The sequence below is a fragment of the Catharus ustulatus genome, chromosome 2, assembly GCF_009819885.2.
Source record: "Catharus ustulatus isolate bCatUst1 chromosome 2, bCatUst1.pri.v2, whole genome shotgun sequence".
Classification (NCBI taxonomy): Eukaryota; Metazoa; Chordata; class Aves; order Passeriformes; family Turdidae; genus Catharus; species Catharus ustulatus.
The window spans coordinates 53,247,034-53,270,138 of NC_046222.1; the positions used below are offsets into that span (position 1 = coordinate 53,247,034).

Genomic DNA, 23,105 nt, shown 5'->3' on the forward strand with positions numbered 1-23,105 from the left:
TGCTTTCAGATTCCACTTCACCCTGTAATAGACAGTTTGGTAAATGATGTTATTAACTTGGCTTTCAAGCACTTTAAGTACAAAGAAGGGTAAGGCTCTTTTTCATGCAAGAATTCTATATAAAAGATATATTCTAATTTTTTTAATAGTTGTGGTTTAAACAGTATGTTTTCTCAGCTGAGAATTCTTTCTTGTCTCTTGCTAGGTACCTTGGTCCTAACACTGGAAATATGCACATTGTTGCAGATTTGTATGCAGAAGTAATAGGTGTTCTAGCTCAAGCAAAGTAAGCAAAATTCACTATATTATTTCCTCTATAAATATGACAAAGTCTACTTGCTTAGCATGTGAATATTCTGATTTTCTCACTTTCTTTAAGTATTCTGTAGGAATAAGTCATTTCAGTTCATTGGCCTTCTATTTATCCAGATGTTCTAGAACATAGGCCTCTAGGGAATCACAGGCTTTCTGCATTTAGTCCAGTGATACTGAATAAATTCAACTCAACTACAGCAGCATTATTTTTCCTATCTCAGCAATGACGTCTGTAGAAAGCCCAAAGGGGTGAAGAGAGCTGTTTTAACTATTTTTTTTTGGTAGATGCTATTTTTTTCTTTAGCTGGGCAAACCTATAAATGGCTATCCTCCTACATAGCAACAATATTAAGGCTCTCTGCAGCTATTTCAGATCAGAACTTAATGCATGTGCTTCTGAACCCTTCATCCTTCTTAGAGCGGATGACGTAAAACACATTGTGGGTCAGATCTTAAATTTTGAATCTGAAAACAGTCAAACTCAGGATCCCAGGTATCCAATATAGCATCTCATTGTACACTTAAACCACAAACTAATCAGAGGATGAATTTTGCTGCCCTGATGTAATGCTGTCTGTCTCTTGACACTTAGGTTTTGCTGGGGGTGAGTCTCAGCTCTACAAAACCAATCAGTTTAGCTTGATGTGGCTAAAACAGTTTGAGATTCTGGAAATCTTATCAATTCAGCTAAGATCTTACCTGGGCCTCCAAGTTGGCTGGGTCCGATGCAAAAGGAGAAGTTGCATCTGGATCCAAAGCTTCAATTTGACTGTCAAAGTTCTGAAGGGCCCTGCTAAGATGTTTCTATCACTGAAGGGCTTCTTCCCACTCACCTGTTTGTTTCAGTTCACTTGGGTTGTCTCTTAAAGGGGGTAACAAAAAGTTGTTAAATGCTATGCCTTCCCCGACAATTAAAATCTTTCCATTTTGTGTGGGAGACCAGAAATGATCACAGAACTCCAAATTATTGTAGTTAAGGCTTAAGTATTACTGTAATGGCTATTAGGAAAAAAAAAAAAAAAAAAGGAGAAACTGCCTAAATGAATATTTTTAGGATTATAATATTAAAAAAATTTTTTTAAAATATTACATGTACTTGCAAGATAGCTATCTTTCATTATGGATTTTTGAAAAATATTTGAAGAGGTTATTTAAATGATATTGTTAGCTCCTATGTAAAAGAGGTGCATGGTAATAAAATAATTTGAAAGATGTGGTTATCTAGAAGGGCTAAAATCAGGCTGTGTACTTCCTTTTCTCAGTTTATTAGAAGTGAAAGAAAGCTAAACCAAAAAAAAAAAGAAATTCAAATACTGAGTGAAATGATACTTTTATACAACCTAAGTTTTATCTTCTGTAAGAATGTCCTGATTTATATACTTTACAACTTATTTCAAATATTGATTTTGAACTTTTTGAAACTAACCAATCTGAATTCTTAGATTTCCTGCTGTAAAGAAGAAATTTATGGCAGAACTAAAAGAGCTGCGGCATAAAGAACAAAGCCCGTATGTAGTTCAAAGCATTATCAGTCTTATAATGGGAATGAAATTCTTTCGCATTAAGATGTATCCTGTGGAGGACTTTGAAGCTTCTCTTCAGTTTATGCAGGTAAAATTCTTAGGTACATAGCTGAGGTTTCCCAGACCTTTTTGAATGGGCTAGCCTTTATTTTCCATGTAATATTCTAGGAGATTTTCCATGTATCATTGAAGCATAAACCTACATGCTGCTACTTTCTGCTTTTTCTGAACCCCTCAGTGCTCTGGTCTCTGCAGTGTGCCCTCCCATTCCAACTTTTCATCAGTCACTTACCTCTAGTCTCTACACCTCACCCTCCAGCTAGAAGAGGTTTTGTTCTGTAGACCCCAGCCCTTCTAGCCACTATCCCACAGCTGTCCCTTGCCCTGTGTCTGTGCCTAGCTGCTCACTGCTTCCAAAGTGAGCCTTCCAATACTGACACATTTCCAGAAAAGAGAGAAACTTCTGATGGAGGAAAACACTGAGGAAAAGACAGAGAATTAAGGCAAAAGCTGGACAGAATTTCCTTTGGATGTGTTGTCTCCTTCCACCACACCTTCACCCTGCTTGCTGTAGAGTGCAGTCTCTACCCTCCTGGTTTAAAAGTCACTAGTACAGAGCGTAGTTCTATTACAATGAATGCTTTAAATCAATAGATTACATAATTTTACAAAACGCAAGAAAACATTTCATGTTTCAGCATTCTTGCTGGTAATGTACAATTGGTTTTGTTCCCACCAGCAAGTTTCTTTAGCTTAATCTTTTTATTCCCCTGTTTTATCTTGGGATCACCCACATGGCTACATGGTTTGTAGTCTCTTATCCGGTAAAATAAATGTTTCATATAAACCTCCATGTAAAGATTAGTGTATTGGTGGTGTAAATGGAGGAAAAAAATCTATATTAGATCCCCACAAGTAAGGATTTGACATTGGAATACAAATATACAGGCATACTGACACATTGAGCTTTTTCTTTTAAGTCCTGAACTGAAAGCACATTATATTTCAGCTTTGCAATATGTTCTAAACCATATTTAATAGCATATTTAAGACATATTTAAGCATTTTTAACAACTCAGAAAAAGGTAGTTTTTCTTCTTACCTTATTCTTAACTATGTAGACACATGCTAGTATGTGTCAACTTAGTTTAAGTCATCCAGAGCTGGCAAAATATCAAAGTAATGTGTGTTCAGTGCACTAGACTTGATGAGTGAATGGGGTTGTGGCTTAGCTTTATCCAGTGTTCCCTACTATTAAAATCTGTGGTAAAACTCCTATATAGTAAAACTGAAGTTTAGATCTCTACCTTCCCCTGCTAGAATATCTCAGTACTAAATGAATTCTTGTATTTACTACTCTGCATCATAAGATGCACAGTGCATGTGGGAAAACCTTGTTTGCTCAGTTCAGTGAAGTACATTTCAACTCTTTGGGTAGTTTGTCTGTCTGAGTATCTCCATGCAGCGTTTCAACTAAAACCTCTGTCACACCAGTGCTGCTGTAGGAGAGAGAGGCACTTTTAAAAGGTGAGATAATTTCAGGAGTGAGGTCCAGAAAAGCCTGTCTTCCTGCAAAGTGTGCAGAAGCACCTCGGGAAGGCTGGTTGGAGTGCCTGAAGCCGTGTGCTGGATAATCCTGTTAGCACACAGGAAAAAAACCCTCATGATGTGAGGTGTAAACTGCTCTGCATGACTGTGGTCGGTGGGGACCTTCCTCACACAGTCGGGGACTGTTTGGGCCTTGGACCTGGAGAAAAAGTAACTGGAGCAATAGGATTTGTCATCTTCAGAGAAGCTGTACACACAAGTGGGTGGATGCTTATCTCCCCTCCCTCACTTCCTGAGAAACACAGCTGTCTGGAGAGTAGTTTGCTGCATGTTTAGGACAAAGTCTGCTTTTATTTTTTTCTTAATCCCCACTTGCAGGCTGGAAATTGTCCTCACATAGCACAATTCTATATTGGCCCTCAATATGCAATGAATCCTAGCAATTAAATTCATCCAAAAATATTTACAGTAAGATTGTTCATTGCCCTGTGTATCTTAACAGAGAATTACATTCCTTTTTTGGCCTCTCAAAGCATTGTGTAAAGCAGTCCATGTTGACTATTTGTTTTGCTCCTGAAGATACAGACAGGGGAGACAACTGAGTCCAACTCCTTTTCCAGTCCAAAACACCACCAGGCACAGCTGGAGTCAGTAGAGACTTTCTGGATTAGAGTAACAGCTCCTTGATCTTGACTTATGTCCTGCTTTGTGCTTGCTGCAAAATGCAGATTTAGAAGTTAAGAGGCAAATGTTTTCAGTGGGATTTGCGCGATAAAAATAGTCACTGACACATGATACGCATCCAGCAAACGTTCAAAGGTCTTTATTCCAGCTGATATGCAATTTATGTTTCTTGTTTTTGTTTTTTTTATTTAGGAATGTGCACATTATTTCCTTGAAGTTAAAGACAAAGATATCAAGCATGCACTGGCAGGACTGTTTGTTGAAATTCTTGTCCCCGTAGCTGCTGTGAGTTTATTTTTGATGTTGTTTGCATAATTTTTTTTAAAATTGGATAAACCAGCTTGTGAAATAGTGTTTTACTAACATGAAATTTTCTTTCAGGCTGTTAAAAATGAAGTGAATGTCCCCTGTCTGAGGAACTTTGTTGAAAGCCTGTATGATACAACTCTTGAACTTTCATCACGAAAGAAACACTCACTGGTTAGTAACCCTAAGAAGCAGAGGTTAAAATTCTTTGTCACAAATATTTCTGAGCAAGATTCTTGGGAAATTGCAAAACATTTTATTTGCATTTTGCTATAACCAATACATTTCTATTTGCAGGGAAGATTATTTTGTTTGAAGAAAATAACTGTACTTATTTTACCCATTTTATGATATAAATTAGTTTGAATCAATTATGTTGTCAGCTTCTGGTTCTGTGATTATTAAATGGTTAGGTTGTCTCACGGTTGTTATGTGTAAACATTAGGAGAAGAGAAAGAATAGAGTTCACTTCTTGTCAAGCGAGAACAAATGAGGCATGTGGGAACAACTCTTTCACGGGGTTTAAATAATACATTTTAGGAAGGAAAAAATGCCCTTTTAAATCCATAACTTGGCTACTGTGTAGCTCCCTATTTCATTTTTTTTCATGTGAGATGAACAGTGGCACTGCAGTATATTTTTGGAATCATGAGTTGATCTGAATTAAATGAGGATCTGAGTCAGTTTGATGCTGGCTGCCTTAAGCAGTCTGTCTCTCCAACTGGGTCAGCGCCCGTCAGCAGTGTGGCATTAGCTAATTCATTTTGAAGTCTTGGACCTTTTAAGTAAAGAAAGTTTGTCATTTGTCCTCCCTCATTCCAGGGGAAAGTCAAAAAGACTTCCCTGTTTCCAGTTCTTTCGGCAAATGCTGGTCACTGGCTCTAGTGAAACTGCTGGGAGGACTGCAGGAGTGTGCCTGAGCTCTCTGCCTGTTACAGCATTCCCAGGGGACAGTCAGAGAATCCCCTGGGGCGCAGTCCTGATCCAGTTTGAATTAGTGGGAGGCTTGAGATGGATTTCTGATTTCACTCTGCTTGCGTCTGTGTGGCTCTGTTCCACTCTACCGAGTTAATAAAACATTGTTGGAACTTCAGCAGGGTAGAGCTTTTCTGCACAGTTTTTACATTAAATAGAACTTCCCAAACTGTGGCCATACTTGCCAAAGTCAATACTACATTCTTGAGAAAGGATTGCACAGCTGGGCCTTTGCATTTGATTGCTTGTCTACACATACCACACTGGAGGCTACATAGTTAAAAGTGACAAAATAGAATAGATTCTTGTGAGGGTGTGATTAGAAATACAAACATTGCAAGGAGGAGGAGGAGGGGAAAGGCAAACAGTAGACAGAAATAGCTGCAGTGCATATTTCCAGGCTTCCAGGAAGAAAGCACCCTCCTTAAAGTCTGAACGGGACCAAGATTGATGTTTGGTGAATCCATGCACTCACTGTACAGACAGGATGGGGGAATTATCTTGTTTCATTTTCTATCTAAAAGTACCTCTTATGAGCTAGTCATTAAGGTTCTCTTGGTAGTGAATGGAGAGAATTAGGAAATTCTGGGAGATGGTTTATCTTCCCTTCTAGGGATCTTCCTTAGGATGGTTTGAAATGCTCTTGGAGTGTTACTAAACTCCACGATCCAATCAAGTACGCAGTGGTGTACTAAGAAAGTCTTCTATGAGAAGTCTTCAGTTATCCTGCCCTATATGTGTTTTGGACGTGAAGATTATAAAAATAAAAATTAATTTACATTTGCCATTTCCTCAAGAATTTAACCTATAGCTATGGACAGTTTATGTTATGAGTTAATGGAACAGAAGCTGAGATTTATTATATGTTTGTACTTTGAGCTGTGACTGAAGTTAGAATTAGAGATAATTTTAAGAATCATTCGTCTTAAAGTGGACATTGCCTTATTTTTGACTTACACCTTGTGAGTCCTGACTGGGTTTATCAGCATTACAACTGAAACCTTAGTCTTCTTGAAGTAGTGGAGTCAGTTTCAAAATCATTAGGTGCATTTTAGCTTCTTTTTTAGTGTAACATTTACAAGTGTTAAAGTAAGTGTCGACAAAGAGGCTGCGTTCTGGTGTTTCAAATTCTATGTTCTGTTTTGCTTCTTTTTTTTTTTTTCACTTCACAAGCTGTAACTCCCAGCAGATCCAGGCATTCCCTGTATTTTCACACAATTCTTTTGGGTGTTTGACGTGTCTCACGGTAAATATTGTGACTGTAGATTTTGAGGAGTAATAGTCATCTGATTCATAAGTTCCAACAAGCTCTGTGGGTCCTGTTGTTAAAATAATAAGGTTTAGTTATTTCCATGCTTTTATTTCTCAGCAAATGGCAGAACTTAGCCCTGAGAGTGTGTAAAATTGTGCCCTGTCTTACACTGCTGTGAGTACATATATGTTTGGTTTTAGTTCATCCATGAAATGTATCTGTAACAGCTTTAGAGAAGGCTCCTTTTAAATAGTACTACTTACTAATGTGTTTATGTTGGCTAGCTTGTATTGCACAAAATGGAGGAGTTAGAACTTCAGGTTTACAGTAGCTGTATTAAGTTAGTTTTGCGTTGTGTAGATGTGCAAATAACACTGTATTGACATCCATTTCCTGTTTAGGCTTTGTACCCCTTGGTAACATGCCTGCTTTGTGTCAGTCAGAAGCAGTTCTTTCTAAACAGATGGCATATTTTCCTCAACAACTGCCTTTCTAATCTCAAGGTTAGTATCTCCTGGTTTTAATATTCTATTCAGACTTCGGTATGCACTGTTGATCTGTTGGATAGCCTTTTTAGGTAAATATGCTGAGTTATTGCTATTATCTGATTCCATACATAATTTTATTCCTGATAGTACAAGTTCTTTAGCTGTGCAGGTTTTTTTCAATAGTAAAAATGTATTCTTGGGCCTATTTTAAATTTCTACTGTTTCTCTAACTCAAGCCAAGCTTGAGTCAAATACCTGTGAAACAGAAAAAAATTGCTGATGAAAGTTTTTAGGTTGAGTGACATACCAAAACTGACCTAGTACGTAGTAACCTGCTTTTTCCACAAAAGCATTGGAAACAAAGAACTTGTTAGTACTTTTTCAAAATGGAACTACTTGTAGGACACTGATTCCATGACTTTTTTCACTCATGTTAAGGGTTTGCATTGCAAAAACCCCAAACAGTTTCAAGTTTTTTCCTCCATTCTCATTCCCTTGCCATTTGTTATATCTTTGAGATTTAAGGTTAGCTTTCCACTGCAATCTGCTGTGGTTCCCAGGCTGCACGCACCGTTCAACGCACATGTGCTGGTTATCATTACTGCTCCTTGACTTGCCTTTTACTTTTGCAATAACTCATGTCCCATGCCATGCTAAAACTGCATCCCTGTGAAAGGATTTTCCTGTGCCCATCTGTAAAGGGCAATGTAAGAAACACAGTGAAGTGATTAGAGCAAGTGAAGGGCCTCCCAACTGTGTCTTGATGAACCAGTGGTTAGGAGGCTTCTGCTAACAGCAAACTTCAAACTTCACACAAACTTCACATTTCAGCCACTTGCTCAGCTCAGAGGCAAATACCTGTTCTCCAAAAGTTGAGTTCTCAAGCTTATCAAGAAGGCATATATTACATTCTTTTTTGCTCTTGTTTTCTGATTTGTTCGGACTCTCTTCATATGGATCCTATTGTTAGAATAGCTCTTCAGAGTGTTCCATCTGCCTGAAGATTTTTTCTGCCAGTACCTAAATACCTTACTTTTGGTGACGATGCCTTATAATCTTACTTGTGAAGAGATTCAGAAAATAAGCATGTTGTTACTGAAATTAGTTTTATGGGGTTTTATGCAGTTGTACAAGCTTCAGAAAAGGCAAAGCCAGCTGGGAATATATATTTCTCTAAAAATTAAGGAGATCCTGACAAATTATTTGAAACCATCAGAGAAAATATAAGAAAAATTTGGTCCTATCTTACTGATTGAAAATAAAATTGAGATTTATCTTGCAAACTGTAATTCATTGATATATACTTCAATTTATAGGGCTCTCAGAAAGATCTCTCTCTGGGGAGAAAGTAAGGTAGCTGAATACATGGCTAAAGTAAGAAAGTGGTTGTCCACTCCTTCTCAGTACAGAGCAGGAGATGCCTCAACCATTGAAATAATATTTTCACCAGACAGGTTGGCACCTCAAAACCCAAGCTGAACTCACATTGCTGGAGGAAAAGCTGGAAATTCATCTGTTAGAGGGAGAATTGTGCATATCAACACCACGAGCTTGGACAGATCTTGCTCATGGACATGCTCATAGTGTCCCTGGATGTATCTTAGGCTTTTTGTCATCTTCCTCTTAATCCTGTTTCTGCCGTGCAGCTTGCTGTTCTAACAAAAAACTGGTCCACTATTTTTTGAAAACTGCAATGGTACTGGTGTCAGCCCCTTTCTCCTCCCTCTTTCTCAGTGGGCCTCACAGCTGTCTCATCACTGGGATATTTGGACATTTGCTAATTTGATTAATGTGCCAAGTAAACTTTGGCATTCCTTTTACTATTTATTCTAAACATGTGCAACAACCATTGTATGCTGCTATAATAAAAAAATTACATTCCAATTTCGTCCGTATAAAACTTTATTGCATAAAATTGTCAAGGAGTTGAAAATTGTTGCCCAAAAACAGTGTTTCTGTTCCTATGCTTGTGACAGGTGCCACGTTGAAAGTTAAAATCCTCTCCCACATCACTGGTAAATTGTCTTCCCATCATTTTGCAGGACCCAGAGCAATGCACATTCAGGAATTACTGATGGCATCAGTTGCAGTTTCTTTGATCAAACCGCAGTCTTTGATCCGTGACTCAACATTTGTCTGTTGAAAATATCTCAGATTTTTGCCATGGAGATTTGCCCTGTGGGCCAGGCAAACCTTATCTCAGGTCAAAGTGTACTGGACTCCTTCAAAGTTTAACCCAGCAGATGGCTCAACATGTGGGAGACCATCTGATTGGACTGCACTTACTTGTTTTTTACTCAGACAGCCCTTACCACTGCCGTAGAAACAGAAAACTGCATTTGACTGGAGACCCAAAGAAGATCCTGTACTAGTTTCTAAAAATAAGCAGCAATCCAGACAGATAAACCAATTCAGTCCAGCTAATCACAGATGCCATGTTAATTAGGACAACCTGAGCATCCACAGATTTTTTGTCCTTTCACTTTTGAGTATGTGTGGTACATTCCCTTATCTGTTCTATGTACCAACCTCCACCATAGGGCAACAACTTTTGAATTGATGTAATTTACTGAATAGGAGATTTTCTTTTCATAGTCAAATTATGGGGGTTTTCAAACAGAGATTTTAAATTCTAACATGTATCTAATTTAACTAACTTGACACTTGGGTTTTTCAACAACTTAAGTAATAACAGAAGCAGGGTCGAATGCATGAGCATCCTACAGCTACAGGAATGGTGCACTGAGCAGTTATGACTCTCTGTCTTTTTATAGTTTCATTATCAAAATGCTGAACCTTGGCATCCATTAAGTGTAGAACTTCCTTCTAATTTGTGCCTGAAGTTTTTTCTTATGTGATATATTTCTCTAGAATAAGGACCCAAAAATGGCTCGAGTTGCACTGGAATCTCTGTACAGACTACTGTGGGTTTACATGATCAGAATTAAATGTGAAAGCAACACAGCTACCCAAAGGTAATATGCTTTATTTGTAATGAAAATCCATTGTAGAGTGGATGTTGCCAGTGAAGAGGTTTTATAGTTCTCCTGAATTCCATCAAATTGAACCTATTTTTGCTGTAAAACAAGAAACTCAACTGTACACAACAAAATATTCCCTCTTGTGGCACTGTCAGTTATTCTGTCACCTATGAAAATTACTGTATAAAGTGTTTCTGCTTTTGGAAAAATTAGAAGTCACTCCTTGTTCAGTGTAAGTTAGAAATACTTTTGTAGTGGCCATTGACTAGTTAATTTACTTGTAATGTAGTAATGAAATAAAAGAATTACACTGGATTTGTAGCAAAGGATCAGAACAAGATACTCCATTGCATTTTCATTTCAAAGGAAGTTTTTTCTGGTCTTCCTAAATGGAGTGTCATGCTAAATAAAGGTCTGTGAGATCCAAAAATATCTAATGTCTCTTTTTCTTTTACAGTCGACTCATTACTATTGTCACAACCCTTTTCCCAAAAGGGTCCCGTGGTGTTGTGCCAAGAGATATGCCTCTAAACATCTTTGTGAAGATAATACAGTTTATTGCACAGGTATGGGAGAACAATGCATGTATCTTTCCATATAAAGAACAACTCATTTTCCCCAAAACAAATTAACAAATATATAAATTTCTAATGACTGAATTTTTTGCAACCCTGTTGACATTATCTTTCATCCAGGGAATTAAGAAATTGTAGACTGAGCTCAGGCAAACTTCTTTTGAACAGCAGGTTTTGATTAGCCTCATTCCACTGAAAATAGATTAAAATGTGCTCACTTCAACTCACACGTAATTTTTGTAAGTTTTTAAAATTTCCAGCAAGTCAAAAAATGCATTTGTTGGCACACTCTGTCAATAAATTTCGAAATAATAGACCGTGTTTTATCCCGATACAGAGTCATCCCTGCTGTACAGGACAGTAAGTTGCACTGCTTTCAAAGCAGTAAGTCAGATGTCAGCCAAGTTCAGCATGGAGTTGATGCATGTGGTTTTCAGTTCAAATGGGAACTACTAAAATAGACTAACCTACAGCACTGGAAGTTGCATCTCTTTTATGACTTAAATTCAGAAAATTTTCCCATTGAGCAAAGCACTTAAGCACGTACTTAAAGTCTGTGAATAGGAATGAAGCAAACAGATGCTTAAAATCTTTCCTTAACTGTGCCATCTGTGAATAAGCTCTCTTTATGTAAAATACTGTGTTAGTGACATAATTACTGTGCTTTAAAAGAAATAATTAAAAGCTTTATTTCCAAAATGGATCATTTTGTATTTAAATGCTATACATTTTTGATTTTGTCAACAAAAAGCATTGTAAAAAGCCTAGATCTGATAATATGTTCTACATACTTCTGAAAATCTGTTTTTCCATATATTTAAATAAACCCTGATTAAAGTGGTTTTCAGTGTTCTGTAGCCTTAATGAAAATAACTACCAGAAGTGAGCATCTTAATGATTTGCAGCATTTTTGCTATTTTAGGAACGTTTAGATTTTGCAATGAAAGAAATTATCTTTGACTTCCTTTGTGTTGGAAAACCAGCAAAAGCTTTCAGTCTCAACCCTGAGGTATGATTTACATCTGCTTCTTCTTTTTTGTTTAGTTGTATGTATTGCATTGGGCTACTTTTACTTCCTGGTTACATTCTAGGCATGCTTTCACCTTTGTGCACTTTTCAGGTCAAATCTTGAATCTGATTTATTGGTAAAATATATCTGTGAATTTCTGTCTGTAAAATGTCACATTGTTTATGCCTTTCTGATGTTTTCTCAGTGACGAATATCAAATGTGAACTAGTGCAAATGTATAGAACAAAAAGTGAAGTATAAATGAAACTATTGGTCACAGTATGAACTTATCATTCTGCTATTGTTGTATGTAACACCTTAAACAATTTTAATATAACAATAGTTTTTCTGCAACAGTGTCAATGTTTTTCCAAACAGTTTTACTGAGAATACATGATGCAAGAAAACTTGAAGAAGAAAACACTCTAATAAAATTTTACCACTCTGACAAGCAAAGCTCCACTGGTGTTGGTGTCATGAGTCAACTTCCTAGTGCTTTTCCTAGAGAAAACAATCAGAAACTTGAAAAACTTTTCAAGAAAATTAAAATATAAATAAATACTAAAATAATAAAAATTTCTCTTAAAAATATATCATTTCTTGAAATTTTGAAACTATTTTCATTTGAAAATTAAGAAAAAATACAAAATAGTTTGTGATCCTCTTATAAAACATGTCTGTTAATCTTGCAGAATTAAACTGGTGTATCTTTTCACTAAGATGTTAAAATAGAGTGATTGCCTTGCACAAATTATATTTGCTACAAAAAATGTGGAAAAGTAGATTAAACTTTCTACTGACAAAGGCAGGAAAAATGAAAGGCAAGCTTTACTTTGAACACGGCTTTCATCTTTCTGTAGCATAGTGAAAAAGAATGAAACAGAATTTTTGCGCGGGCAGTCCACACCATGCTCTGGGTCAGCCACCTGCAGCATTGACTAAGAAGAGCCCTACAAAGGGCATTTTGTGTTAGCCCAGCTGAGAGGGGGTGGACATAATCCATAGCTTCTTGTCAAATCAACATCTGAAATTTTACTGTTTCTCAACAGCATTGCAAGTCTGAAAAACAAAATTACAGCACCGCTTTTTAATGTACATAGACTTTAGCATTCTAAAAAAAACCAAAAAAACATAATCTGTATAAATGTATCTCTGGCTTAGTTTTTGGAACACATTCCAGAGAAACTGAAAACATTTTAGTCTTTCAATCACTGCAGTGTGAAGCTTGCAAGTTTTCCTCTGGTGCATTCCCAGAAGGCATTCAGGTCACTTAGATTCAGCTTCCTTATATTTTCACATTGTAGTTTTTGCATTGAACATTCCAGACTTTGTCAGTATGATAAACCCTGGGGCCTTTCAAGACAGTTATTGATCTTTTTTTCATAACAGATGTAGGTGATTTATGTGTAACTGAAGGTCCATTTAAGATGCATTGCTACACTACACTGTGGATCATATCCAGGTATTTTATCCTGAAGATAAAAAGATTATGTGCTAATGCAAATACTTAAAGTTCTGAGGGAGGAGAGCACTGCTCACAGTGGAGATAAGAATTCACTATTTATTTCATGGGCACTTTTTGTGAAATATATCAGACTAGTTAATTTAGTGAAGATACAGGAAAAAATGCCAGCAAGTGCATTCTCAAAATTTCAAAGTGAATGAAGAATATGAGTAGAATATGATTATTTGATTATGGTACTCATCCATCTTCTAAACTTCACAGAGAATGAATATTGGCCTGAGAGCTTTCTTGGTAATTGCTGATAGCTTGCAGCAAAAAGATGGTGAACCGCCAATGCCAGTGACTGGAGCTGTTCTGCCCTCTGGAAACACTCTCAGAGTGAAGAAAACTTATTTGAGCAAAACTCTTACAGAGGAGGAAGCTAAAATGATAGGTCAGTAAGAGAATGGACAACATAGAAACTTGTGTGAGAATGGATGTGAGCGTTTTCAGCACCTGATCAGAATAGTTTATTATTGTTAAGTATTTGATTTATTTTTCTGTTGTAAGCATTTAATTTGTTGTGTGTTCTAATGAAATGTATGGTTCAGTTTGACAAATGCTGCTTTTTGTAGGTTATTCTGAAAAGTCCTCAGTCATGCTTCACAAGAGGTAGTCACCCTGTATTCTGCAAGGGTTTAAAGACTTTAATCTTTCAGTAGTAGCCTTTAATCTTTCAATGCTGATAGCTGTGTTTATTCATGGATATTCATCCTATTAGAAGCAGTACCTGTGCTCAAAGACGTGCCAGCTTTGAAAACCATCGAAGATTCCATTGATAGCCTCATTTTAATTGCAATATCTTAAACTTTCAAAATGGCAAAACTTTTACATGTAATATAATGTTGTACTGAAGTGCCTAAGTTATTAACACTACTGTCATGGCCTTCAATGTAGAGCAAGAATCTTGTGCTGTAGAAGAGCCTGTCTATCATGTCCTGAAGGTGCCTGGTTTTGTTGGCAAAGAGATAAAATCTGGCTGCTCACCTTCACATTTCATTAAGTCCCCAAGTTACATGAATGAAATGAAGTCTACAGCAGTGGTAAAGACCTGTATTGTACTGTGCTAGATCACTGTAGTAATATCAAGAAAATAAGCAGTGTAGGACCCACTGCTGTTGAAGTATTCGAAGATACTATTTTGTACAGTATAATGTTTGCAGTATTAAATTTTTGTATTAGCCATTTTATTGCTGTCTTATGATCCAGTATTCCAGGTTCCATGTGTAGTATGTAAGCATTCCTTTTGGAGAAGGCAACATATTCTGGTTCTGGATCAGGATATCATTACTAGTGGAACATTCTATCTCATGAGGAAAGCATTTTTCTTACTTCATGAACCACAGCATGACTAAGCAATTTTCTTTTCCAGAATATATATATATATATATATATATGTATCTATAGATATCCCAAATTATACAAAAAACATATTTTTGCAGGTATGTCATTATATTATTCTCAAGTAAGGAAAGCTGTGGACAACATACTCAGACACCTTGACAAGGAAGTGGGTCGGTGCATGATGCTAACCAACATACAGATGCTTAACAAAGAACCTGAAGACATGATTACGTGAGTGCTAAAGAACACTAATTCCCATGAAACATGGAGATGTAATTTTGGAACTTTTTCTCTATTTCTGTCCATCACGAGTCATCAGAGAAACAGCAAGAAACAGGAATATTTAGCTTAATTAGTATATACTTTGAAAAAATGTGTAAGACAAGTCGACTGTGCTTCTTTGAATGCTGCACTGTTTGGAAGTGAAGATGTTCATGATGTAGGTAGAATCATGTGTGAATCCCATGGCTGTTTAGATGGTAGAAGTAGAATGCTAAAGTAGAAAACATGGCAGCCTAGTCTCAGAACACTGTCTTAGGGTATATTTGCATCACTGAACTTCAAAATGAATGCAATGAATTCTGTTAATCCCTATTAATAATAATATTCAAAAATCCGCTTTGCTTTTCATACCTGTAATCAAAATCAAATCTTAATTAAAAAACAAGTAATCTTGTGGTAAGGCTTGGATTTGAGCAATATCCCGCTGGAACAGAATCAAACCAGTGTGCTACAAGCTGCCTTGAACAGCACCATTTTTCACTTTCATCCAAAATGATTAGAGGTGGAAGTTTCCTGGAGAGTTCTGGTGAGGTGAACATCAAGCAGAGGTTAGAGACACAGAGACATCATCTGAACATGCAGAGCAGAGATTGTGGAGATCTCAACTGTAAGGAGACCTTGCATACTTCTCTTGTTAGAGCAGCGGACATGGTCATTATTCTAGAAAAGAAACAACCCCTGGAAAAATTCTGAGATGTAATGAAAAGGACACTCGTCTCTTTGAGATTTTTTTATTTACTGCTCAAAAAAGTCAACTTCCAAGGAATGCTGTGGGTAATAGACTGACTGCAATGACTGGCCAAAATTGAACTACCTTCTACAACTGATTCAATCTTTATGTTTTTGTATCTCTGCCCGTATATTGTTGCAGTGCCTCTAGGTGAGACTGTAAGCTGTGTCACCAGCACTCTTACTTTATTTATATTCGTAGCTAATATTACTATCCAATAATATTTCATTTTTTTCTTGCAGTCCTACCCCGCATCCTGTTCAGTTCCCACTCACAGTTTTCGTAACCATTTTGGGTGTTCAGGCTTTTGTGGTAGGGAAAGCAAGTTTTGAAACTCACATTTTATTCTTAGAGATAATTGTACAGTGAAACCTTGGGCACTAAGATAAGAAGTGTACTTAATCTTTGCAATAAATATCCTTTGGTGGTTTCTCAGCATCACCAAAATGTTGTTTGTTTTTAGAGTCAGCAAACAAATAGACTCAAAAGAATTTTAAATTTCAGGAAGTCTTAAGATTTGGTAGTAACATGAAGATTGGAATATTTAGGTACTGCCTTTTGTGTTGTACTTTATATCCAGATGAGCTCTAATATATACACTTGAAAGGCAAAACAGATTATAACACATTTTTACTTGTTCTTTCAAGGGAAAGTATCTGGGATACTTAATTATCAGTTGATCTCAAATCCTGTGAACTCACAAGAAACATCAGTGGCTATTACTATCAGGATTGAAAATGATCCTTTAAAAAACTGCATTGTGGATATGTGAAAAGCCAACATTGTTTTTATGTAATTGCTTCCCATTTTATTCACAGAATTCTGTGCTTCACTAGAGTTACATATTTATTTGAATTCTTATGAGCTTTAATTGGTAGATATCACACTATATTTATGTAGATTTTAAAGTTATTGCTTTTGTCATATGTAAAGTTTATGTGCAAACTGTACAAAATGAATAGCACTGTGGTATTTTTATTAACCAATAAAATAAGAATCAAAGGGAAGTAGCTAAACAGTGAGCAGACAAAACATTGTAAAGTATGCAGATTCTGGAATTTTCTTTGGCAGTGTTAGGCTTGCTTCTTGACAATATTTAATTAGTGATCCTTTAAGCATTTATTGTTGAAATAATGAATGCCAGTATGGAGGGTCTTATTAAAATCCTGAGTAAGAAGCATCCTTTGCATCCTGCACTGGGATATGAATTTCAATAGTGGTTATAATTACTTTCCAACATTTAGTTAGAATAGGGCACCCATTTTTCTAAAACACAAACCTGTCCTTGCAAGCACTTCAAAGGCTTTCCTTTCCTCCCTTGTGTGCTGTGCCTGGTAGCTCAGATGGTGAACTGGGTACTTGAGCCTGAGGTTTGAATCTTCTCCTGCTACTCTTCTGAGCAGCTGATAAACCACGGAACACCCACAGATTTTATATTTATAAATAATTACTCATTTGCCTTCAGAAGAGTTTCCTCTCAGACTATTATTTTACAAATCTCCATTTGAAATGCACAAACTTTGCCCTTGCTAGGGTCTGAGCATAAGGAAACTCAGCAAAGTTCATTTTCCATTTCAAGTCATGAAGGAAGACTTGTTTTGCCTGCACATGAAATTCCCAATGGCACTTTAACGTTAATAACTGTAAAAATACAGCATTTTGTGCTAGTTATTAATCCATCTACAGTAATTTCACAATTACAAGCCGCACTGACTATAAGCCGCATCTCCGGGTGTTGGCAACATTTCGTTCTTTGTCCATACACAAGCCACACCCAATTATAAGCCGCTCTGTCGTTCGCAGCGAGGACCCGCATGGAACAAAGTTGCCAAATAGTAACAGAATCGTGGGATGACGGGGTTTACTGGTTTGACTCGGGCCGTGAGGGGTCGGCCCGCTCGGCGCTGCCGACAGGGCCAGGTGGCCCAGCCCGGCGCTGCCGCTCGGCAGGGTCACTTGGGGCTGGCCACCGCTGCCGCTGGGCGCGCTCGCCCCGGCCCGGCGCTGCCCCGTGGTGGCAGGCGGGGTCGGAGCCCGCCGGCACTTGCAGCGGCAGGAGGGGAAGGAGCCCCCCCGCTCCTGCGGCGGCGGGAGGGGAAGGAGCCTGCCTACTCCTGCGGCAGCAGGCTAGGCGGCAGGCGCCCACCTCCCCCCCGAGCCACGGGGCGGCAGGAGGGAGCCCCCGCCTCCCCCCTGGGCCGCAGGGATGGTAGCACGGAGCCCCTCGCCTCTGCCCTGGGCTGCGCTGCCTGAAGGAGGGAGCCCCCTGCCTTCCCCCCACCCTGCGCTGCTGGCAGGTGCTCAGCTCAGCACCTCGGCTCACACTTTCGGGGTTGGAAATTTCAGAAAATTTTTCACATATTAGCTACTCCTGAGTGTAGGCCGCATTTCCGGGGTGGGAGCAAAATTTTAGTCAAAATGATGCGGCTTATAATCGTGAAATTACTGTACTAGTATTTGCTTTAGTGGTAATAGTTGAAAGGGATTTGTTTATAAACAAATTCTAAGTGAGATGTTGTATTGTACTCCTTTTCCAGTCAATTGCTGACACTTTTCAAGTTCTATCTGTTAGAATACAGACACAATGAGACAGAGGTAATTAATCATGAATATAGTTTCCTCCTAACTGTACCATTAAGACAGTTAATTAAAAATATGTCAAGATTTTATTCATGTAATATATGTCTAAGCTGATAAGTAGGGTTTTAAGAGACAGTACGATATTCACTACAAAACTGTCTTTAATCTTAGAATTAAGTAAGTCTAATACCAGTTTATGTCTTTTCTGTACTCACTGAACTGTACTCAGTGTTACTCACAGAAATAATGAATACAGAAAATCTTCTTTCAGACTGCATTGCATCCAGGCTTTTTCTGTGACTGAACACAAAAGTAAGATACCCAAATGCAATGTCGTCTGTTGGGTGGAGAGACAGGGTAATGTAGTAACCAGGGCAACGGACTGGGGTGCAGGATAACTAAATTCATTTTTTGTTTTGTCACTCCATTTCAGTGTGGTGTTAATTTAAGTAGCTTACAATGCTTCTTGGTGTCTCTTTTTCTCCCCTTATTCTTTTCTAGTTTTATTGGAAGCATATTAAAAGAGGAACAATCTTTCTCTGCATGTTTATAATATGGCCTCTAAATAGGACCTTACTTTTTTGATTCTTCCAAAGCGTATTACAGGCTAATAATTACTAATATTGTGGGAAAGACTGCACAGTTTGAAATGCTGTTATGCTTTGGTAATTTCCTCTACTTTCCACCATCAGATAATAGATGACTGAGATAAAAATGAGCAAATTTTTAAAAATCCACACTTTGAGGTTTATCTGAAGGACTTATTTAATCTGCAGACTTATCAAAAATGTTGAAAACAAGTCAGAAAACAACTGCATCTGTTTTGAAAATAATCAACAGCTGAAACTTGAGCTACTTATAGAAGACTCGTGGACTTCCAACCTAATGTTTGGTTCATGCTGAACTTTGGGCTTAATGACTTTCACAGGCTATTAGGGAACAGTTGTGCCATTCCACAGATCAGAACAACCTTAGGGCTGCTAAAACATGTTGTAGCTGATAAGAGTTGCCAAAATGCTGTTATCTCTGGCAGTGATCAACAGAAACTCTCTGACCATGGCTACCTCTAAATTACACACCTTTTTCAGTATAAAAATGTATCATGATGGTTTTCCATAGGCTTGTCCTCTGTTGGGGCAAATCTCTGGGTCTACAGTCATGTTATTTGAACTTGTTACACACATCCTATTTGCTTTATACAACTGGTAAAATAAAACTGCACTGTGATGGAGAACACCCCAACTCTTTCCTCATTGCCTCATCCAAAGCTTGCATCATATAAGTGCTGATGGAGGATCTTGATGGCGGAATCCTCCTACATTATACCTTCATTTTTTATATATATGCCAATTCCTCTCAGAGAGAAACAAATGAATCCTTAATAATTGTTTTTTCAAGCAATATGATGCATGAGAAGTGTAAAAATCAAAACCATTTATTCAGTGGGAAAATGTAATTATGTTTCCTTCTTATTTCATTTTAGTGTCTAGCTGTCCATTCTGATGCTTGTAGTAGGCCTCTGGCACTTTAGAGGTGGATCATTTAAAACAATTCCTTCTTAAGTTTAGTCAAAATTCTGTTTTAATTTTTCAGTGGTGAAAGAAAACCAAAAATTGATCTGTTCAGAACATGTGTTGCTGCTATTCCTCGATTACTTCCTGATGGAATGTCAAAACTTGAGTTGATCGACTTGCTGGCAAGGTGAGAATTGAATGATTGCTCCAGGGGAACACTGTGAAAAGCTGAGCTACAGAATATGAAACTGTTTCTTTTTATATATGCTTTATAAAAGTAAATTGTTCTTAGTGAATTAGAGATGTCATAGCAACTTAATACGGTTTTTGCGGTTTTATTATGGTTCATTATTTTATGAAAAAGTGGGGATGTCCTCCAGAACTTTCCTATCAGTATGTAGGTTACATGATATTCGCTATTACACAGGAAAGTCACAACATATTACTGTTTTCTATCCATCACAGCATTCTGATTAACAGGAGAAAACATCTTTTCTGTGAAGTGGAAAAACATGGAGATACTTGTTTAGTTTTGATTTATGATTCCACATGTCGCTGGTAAAACAGAATGTGCCAAATGTAGTATATTACAAAAAACTTTTTACATTTTTATTATTATTGTTATTATTATTTTTTAAGCCGTAAAATAAAGAAAATATAAGTTAGAAAAATATTATATCCCTCCATTTAATTTGTCTGAGTAGACTTCACTGAACAAGGTAGTCTGTGACATGACTGCTACACCACTTAAGTTTCAGGACATCAAATCAGTGACTTGTGGCAAATAATTATAATAAAAGGTTCTGGTCAGTACAGAAAAGTCTATTACATTTCAGTATGTAAGTGGATTATGGTAGTAAATTGAACCAAGAGAATTTTGCAGCGTATTGCAAAGCAAACTTTGCCACCCTGTTCTTGCTTTTCAAACATCACAAATGTGGGAATGGCAGATGTGGGAGCCCGAAGGCTACATACAAATACAGTCTTTTCTCCTCTATGAACAACTAATTCCCAGTGATGTGCCGAAACAGTGAAACAATTGATTCTGGCAGTAGTGGAGAGTGCAAACAGCCAAATAAGCCAAATCATCAACCAGCAGTAGGTGTGCTGTAGTGCATGACCAGCTTGATTTCCTTGTGTGCACATTGTCTGCTATAAATCACTTGTAGGTTGTTTTAAATCATTACATTATTAAATTATACAGATACCTTATTAAACAGTTGCATCAATTCTGCTTAAGGGAAATTTAAAAGGACATGTTTTCCTTTAATCCAATATTTTAACTAGAGTTCTATCCTTATTAATGGCCTTAACTGAATTGCTAAAAAACACATATCTATTCTGGTCACAGCTCTTCAATCACAGTATTGTCCAGGTCAGACCTGTCACTACCCTTAAGAAAATTTGGAGACTGGTGTGAGTTTCTTCCTAAATTAATGCTATCCTCCTTAAGTCTCACAACTGTCAATATAACCACTGGCCTATTTTTATTCTGTCATCAAACTTCATTCAGAAAAGGTCAGCTGTGATTCTAAGTATTTCTTGGGTAATTGCCCTGCTGGGACAGTGCAAGCCCTAAGTTTGCTGAGTTGTCTGACTCTGTGAAAAGAAGTGAGATACAAGAGGGCCTGAGGGAAGCTTCTCTAGAGCAACTTCAGAAACAAATACATGCTCAGCCTTTCCCCAAAGAAGACAAACTCTGGAAATCTGTTCTATCCTTCATGTACTCATGCTACAGCATCTTTGAGACTTTGGTTGTGTTTTAAGTCGTATCCCTAAGTATAAGCAAGGGAAAAACAAATAACTTAAAAGAGGTAGGTACACAATAGGTTGGAAAGCAGTTAACAAACTGTTTAGGGTTTGGAAGCTGTACAGAGTGATGTTGAAACAACTGGGTATGGTCTCAGTATTGCAGAGCAGGATCACAAACTGAGCAGATACAAAGAAGTGATGTTCCTATGAAAAGACAAACCTTATTCACATGTATAGGTCTAGAAGGTTTTCAAAAAACTGCTTCTGGTCATATCAATATCAAGAATGCCTGATTTGGAGAAGGAACATGCAAACTGGGGCATTGTAGTTGAAGAAGAGACTCACCAGAGAACAAGGGAAAAAAAGATAAGTGAATTGAAAAAAATGAGTCTATTTAGCCTGGGACAGCACGAACTGAAAACTGTCTTCAGAAACATACAGTAATTTCACGATTATAAGCCACACCATTTTGACTAAAATTTTGGTCCGAACCCAAAGTGAGGCTTATAATCAGGTGCGGCTTATATATGGACAAAGAATGAAAAGTTGCTGTTTTAGTTTGGAGGACAGGTGTCTGCTGAGAAAGGCAGGAACTTCTCTTTGAAATGGAGAATGTAAACCCCTCCCTCCAAATTATTATAATTTTTAAATCAAGGGGCTTTCAGGCAAAAATACGGGAATTAGGAATAACAGTTCTTTTCTAGGGAAATTAAAATAGAAATACAGTACTACAAAGAAACAAACTCCAAACCCTGACAGAGTCAGAGTACAACCTGACACCCCATCAGGCAGGGTGTTGGTAGCAGTCCCATTAAATGGTGGCTGCATCCTCTTCCAGTGACAGATGTGATTCAGTTGAAGCAGTGCTCCTGTACAAGGTGCAGTTTCCCTCCAGAGGTCCAGCAGTGATGTGGAGAAATCTGGTTTTCCTCTGGAGTCCAGTAGAGAAAGGGGCTCCCTTAGTGTCCCAAAGCCTCTGTTTTTATCTTGGTAAGAAATGTTGGGCTCTTCCCCCTGGCTGGAGCAACTTCCAATGGGATGAAGTAATTTTATCAGTCCCACAGTGAGACTCAATGGGCATTAGCAGAAAATGACTCTCTGGAGGAAGGACGGGTTGTGAAAAGATAAAGAACAATGCCCAACCTTGTTTCAATGGATGGCCCATTAGCAGAATATCTGCCGTTGAGGTAAGGATCACTGCCCCCACCCTCAACAGATGGTGATAGAATAGATACCTTTTATCACACTCTGTATTGTAATGTGCGGCTTATAATCAGGTGCGGCTTATGTATGGACAAGGAATGAAAAGTTGCTGGCATCCGGAAGTGCGGCTTATACTCAGTGCGGCTTATAATCGTGACATTACTGTACCTTCAGAGAAGAAAGTAATAAACTGTTTAAAGAATTAATACCTCGCCTAAACTTAATGTAAATCATCAGAATGCCCCAGTATCAGAACTGCTTCTGCATTCTGTATACTGTCCCATGTTTATTTGGGACCAGACTGACTACTCCCAATTCTGAAAGTGTAGGCCCAGAAGGTAAGCATCTGCAGTTCTAGAGAACTCTACATTACAGTATTGTGTGTTCTTGGTCAGAAACTAGACTCAATATAGGGATAAGAAATTCAGAAGAGGTAAAGTTTCCATTTCTCCCTGTTTTTTAAAAGAATCCTAGAAGCTGTTCCACCGGGGATTTCTGTGGGCCTGTGCTGTTGAGATGGAAAACTTAAATATTTTCTTT

At 37.7% G+C, this 23,105-nt stretch overlaps 1 protein-coding gene across 8 annotated transcripts in view; it reads left to right on the forward strand.

Annotated features, from left to right (window-relative positions):
- Nucleotides 1-23,105, forward strand: part of FRY (FRY microtubule binding protein) — a 201,094-nt gene that overhangs the window by 93,055 nt on the left and 84,934 nt on the right. For all 8 annotated transcript variants that reach the window (XM_033053179.1, XM_033053180.1, XM_033053174.2 and 5 more), the window contains exons 6-17: nucleotides 10-89; nucleotides 206-286; nucleotides 1,758-1,926; nucleotides 4,263-4,355; nucleotides 4,452-4,550; nucleotides 7,005-7,106; nucleotides 9,963-10,066; nucleotides 10,530-10,638; nucleotides 11,570-11,656; nucleotides 13,383-13,554; nucleotides 14,603-14,735; nucleotides 19,690-19,797. In XM_033053179.1, the coding sequence (XP_032909070.1) occupies nucleotides 10-89; nucleotides 206-286; nucleotides 1,758-1,926; nucleotides 4,263-4,355; nucleotides 4,452-4,550; nucleotides 7,005-7,106; nucleotides 9,963-10,066; nucleotides 10,530-10,638; nucleotides 11,570-11,656; nucleotides 13,383-13,554; nucleotides 14,603-14,735; nucleotides 19,690-19,797 (1,337 nt within the window). The remainder of the gene's footprint in view (nucleotides 1-9; nucleotides 90-205; nucleotides 287-1,757; nucleotides 1,927-4,262; nucleotides 4,356-4,451; nucleotides 4,551-7,004; nucleotides 7,107-9,962; nucleotides 10,067-10,529; nucleotides 10,639-11,569; nucleotides 11,657-13,382; nucleotides 13,555-14,602; nucleotides 14,736-19,689; nucleotides 19,798-23,105) is intronic.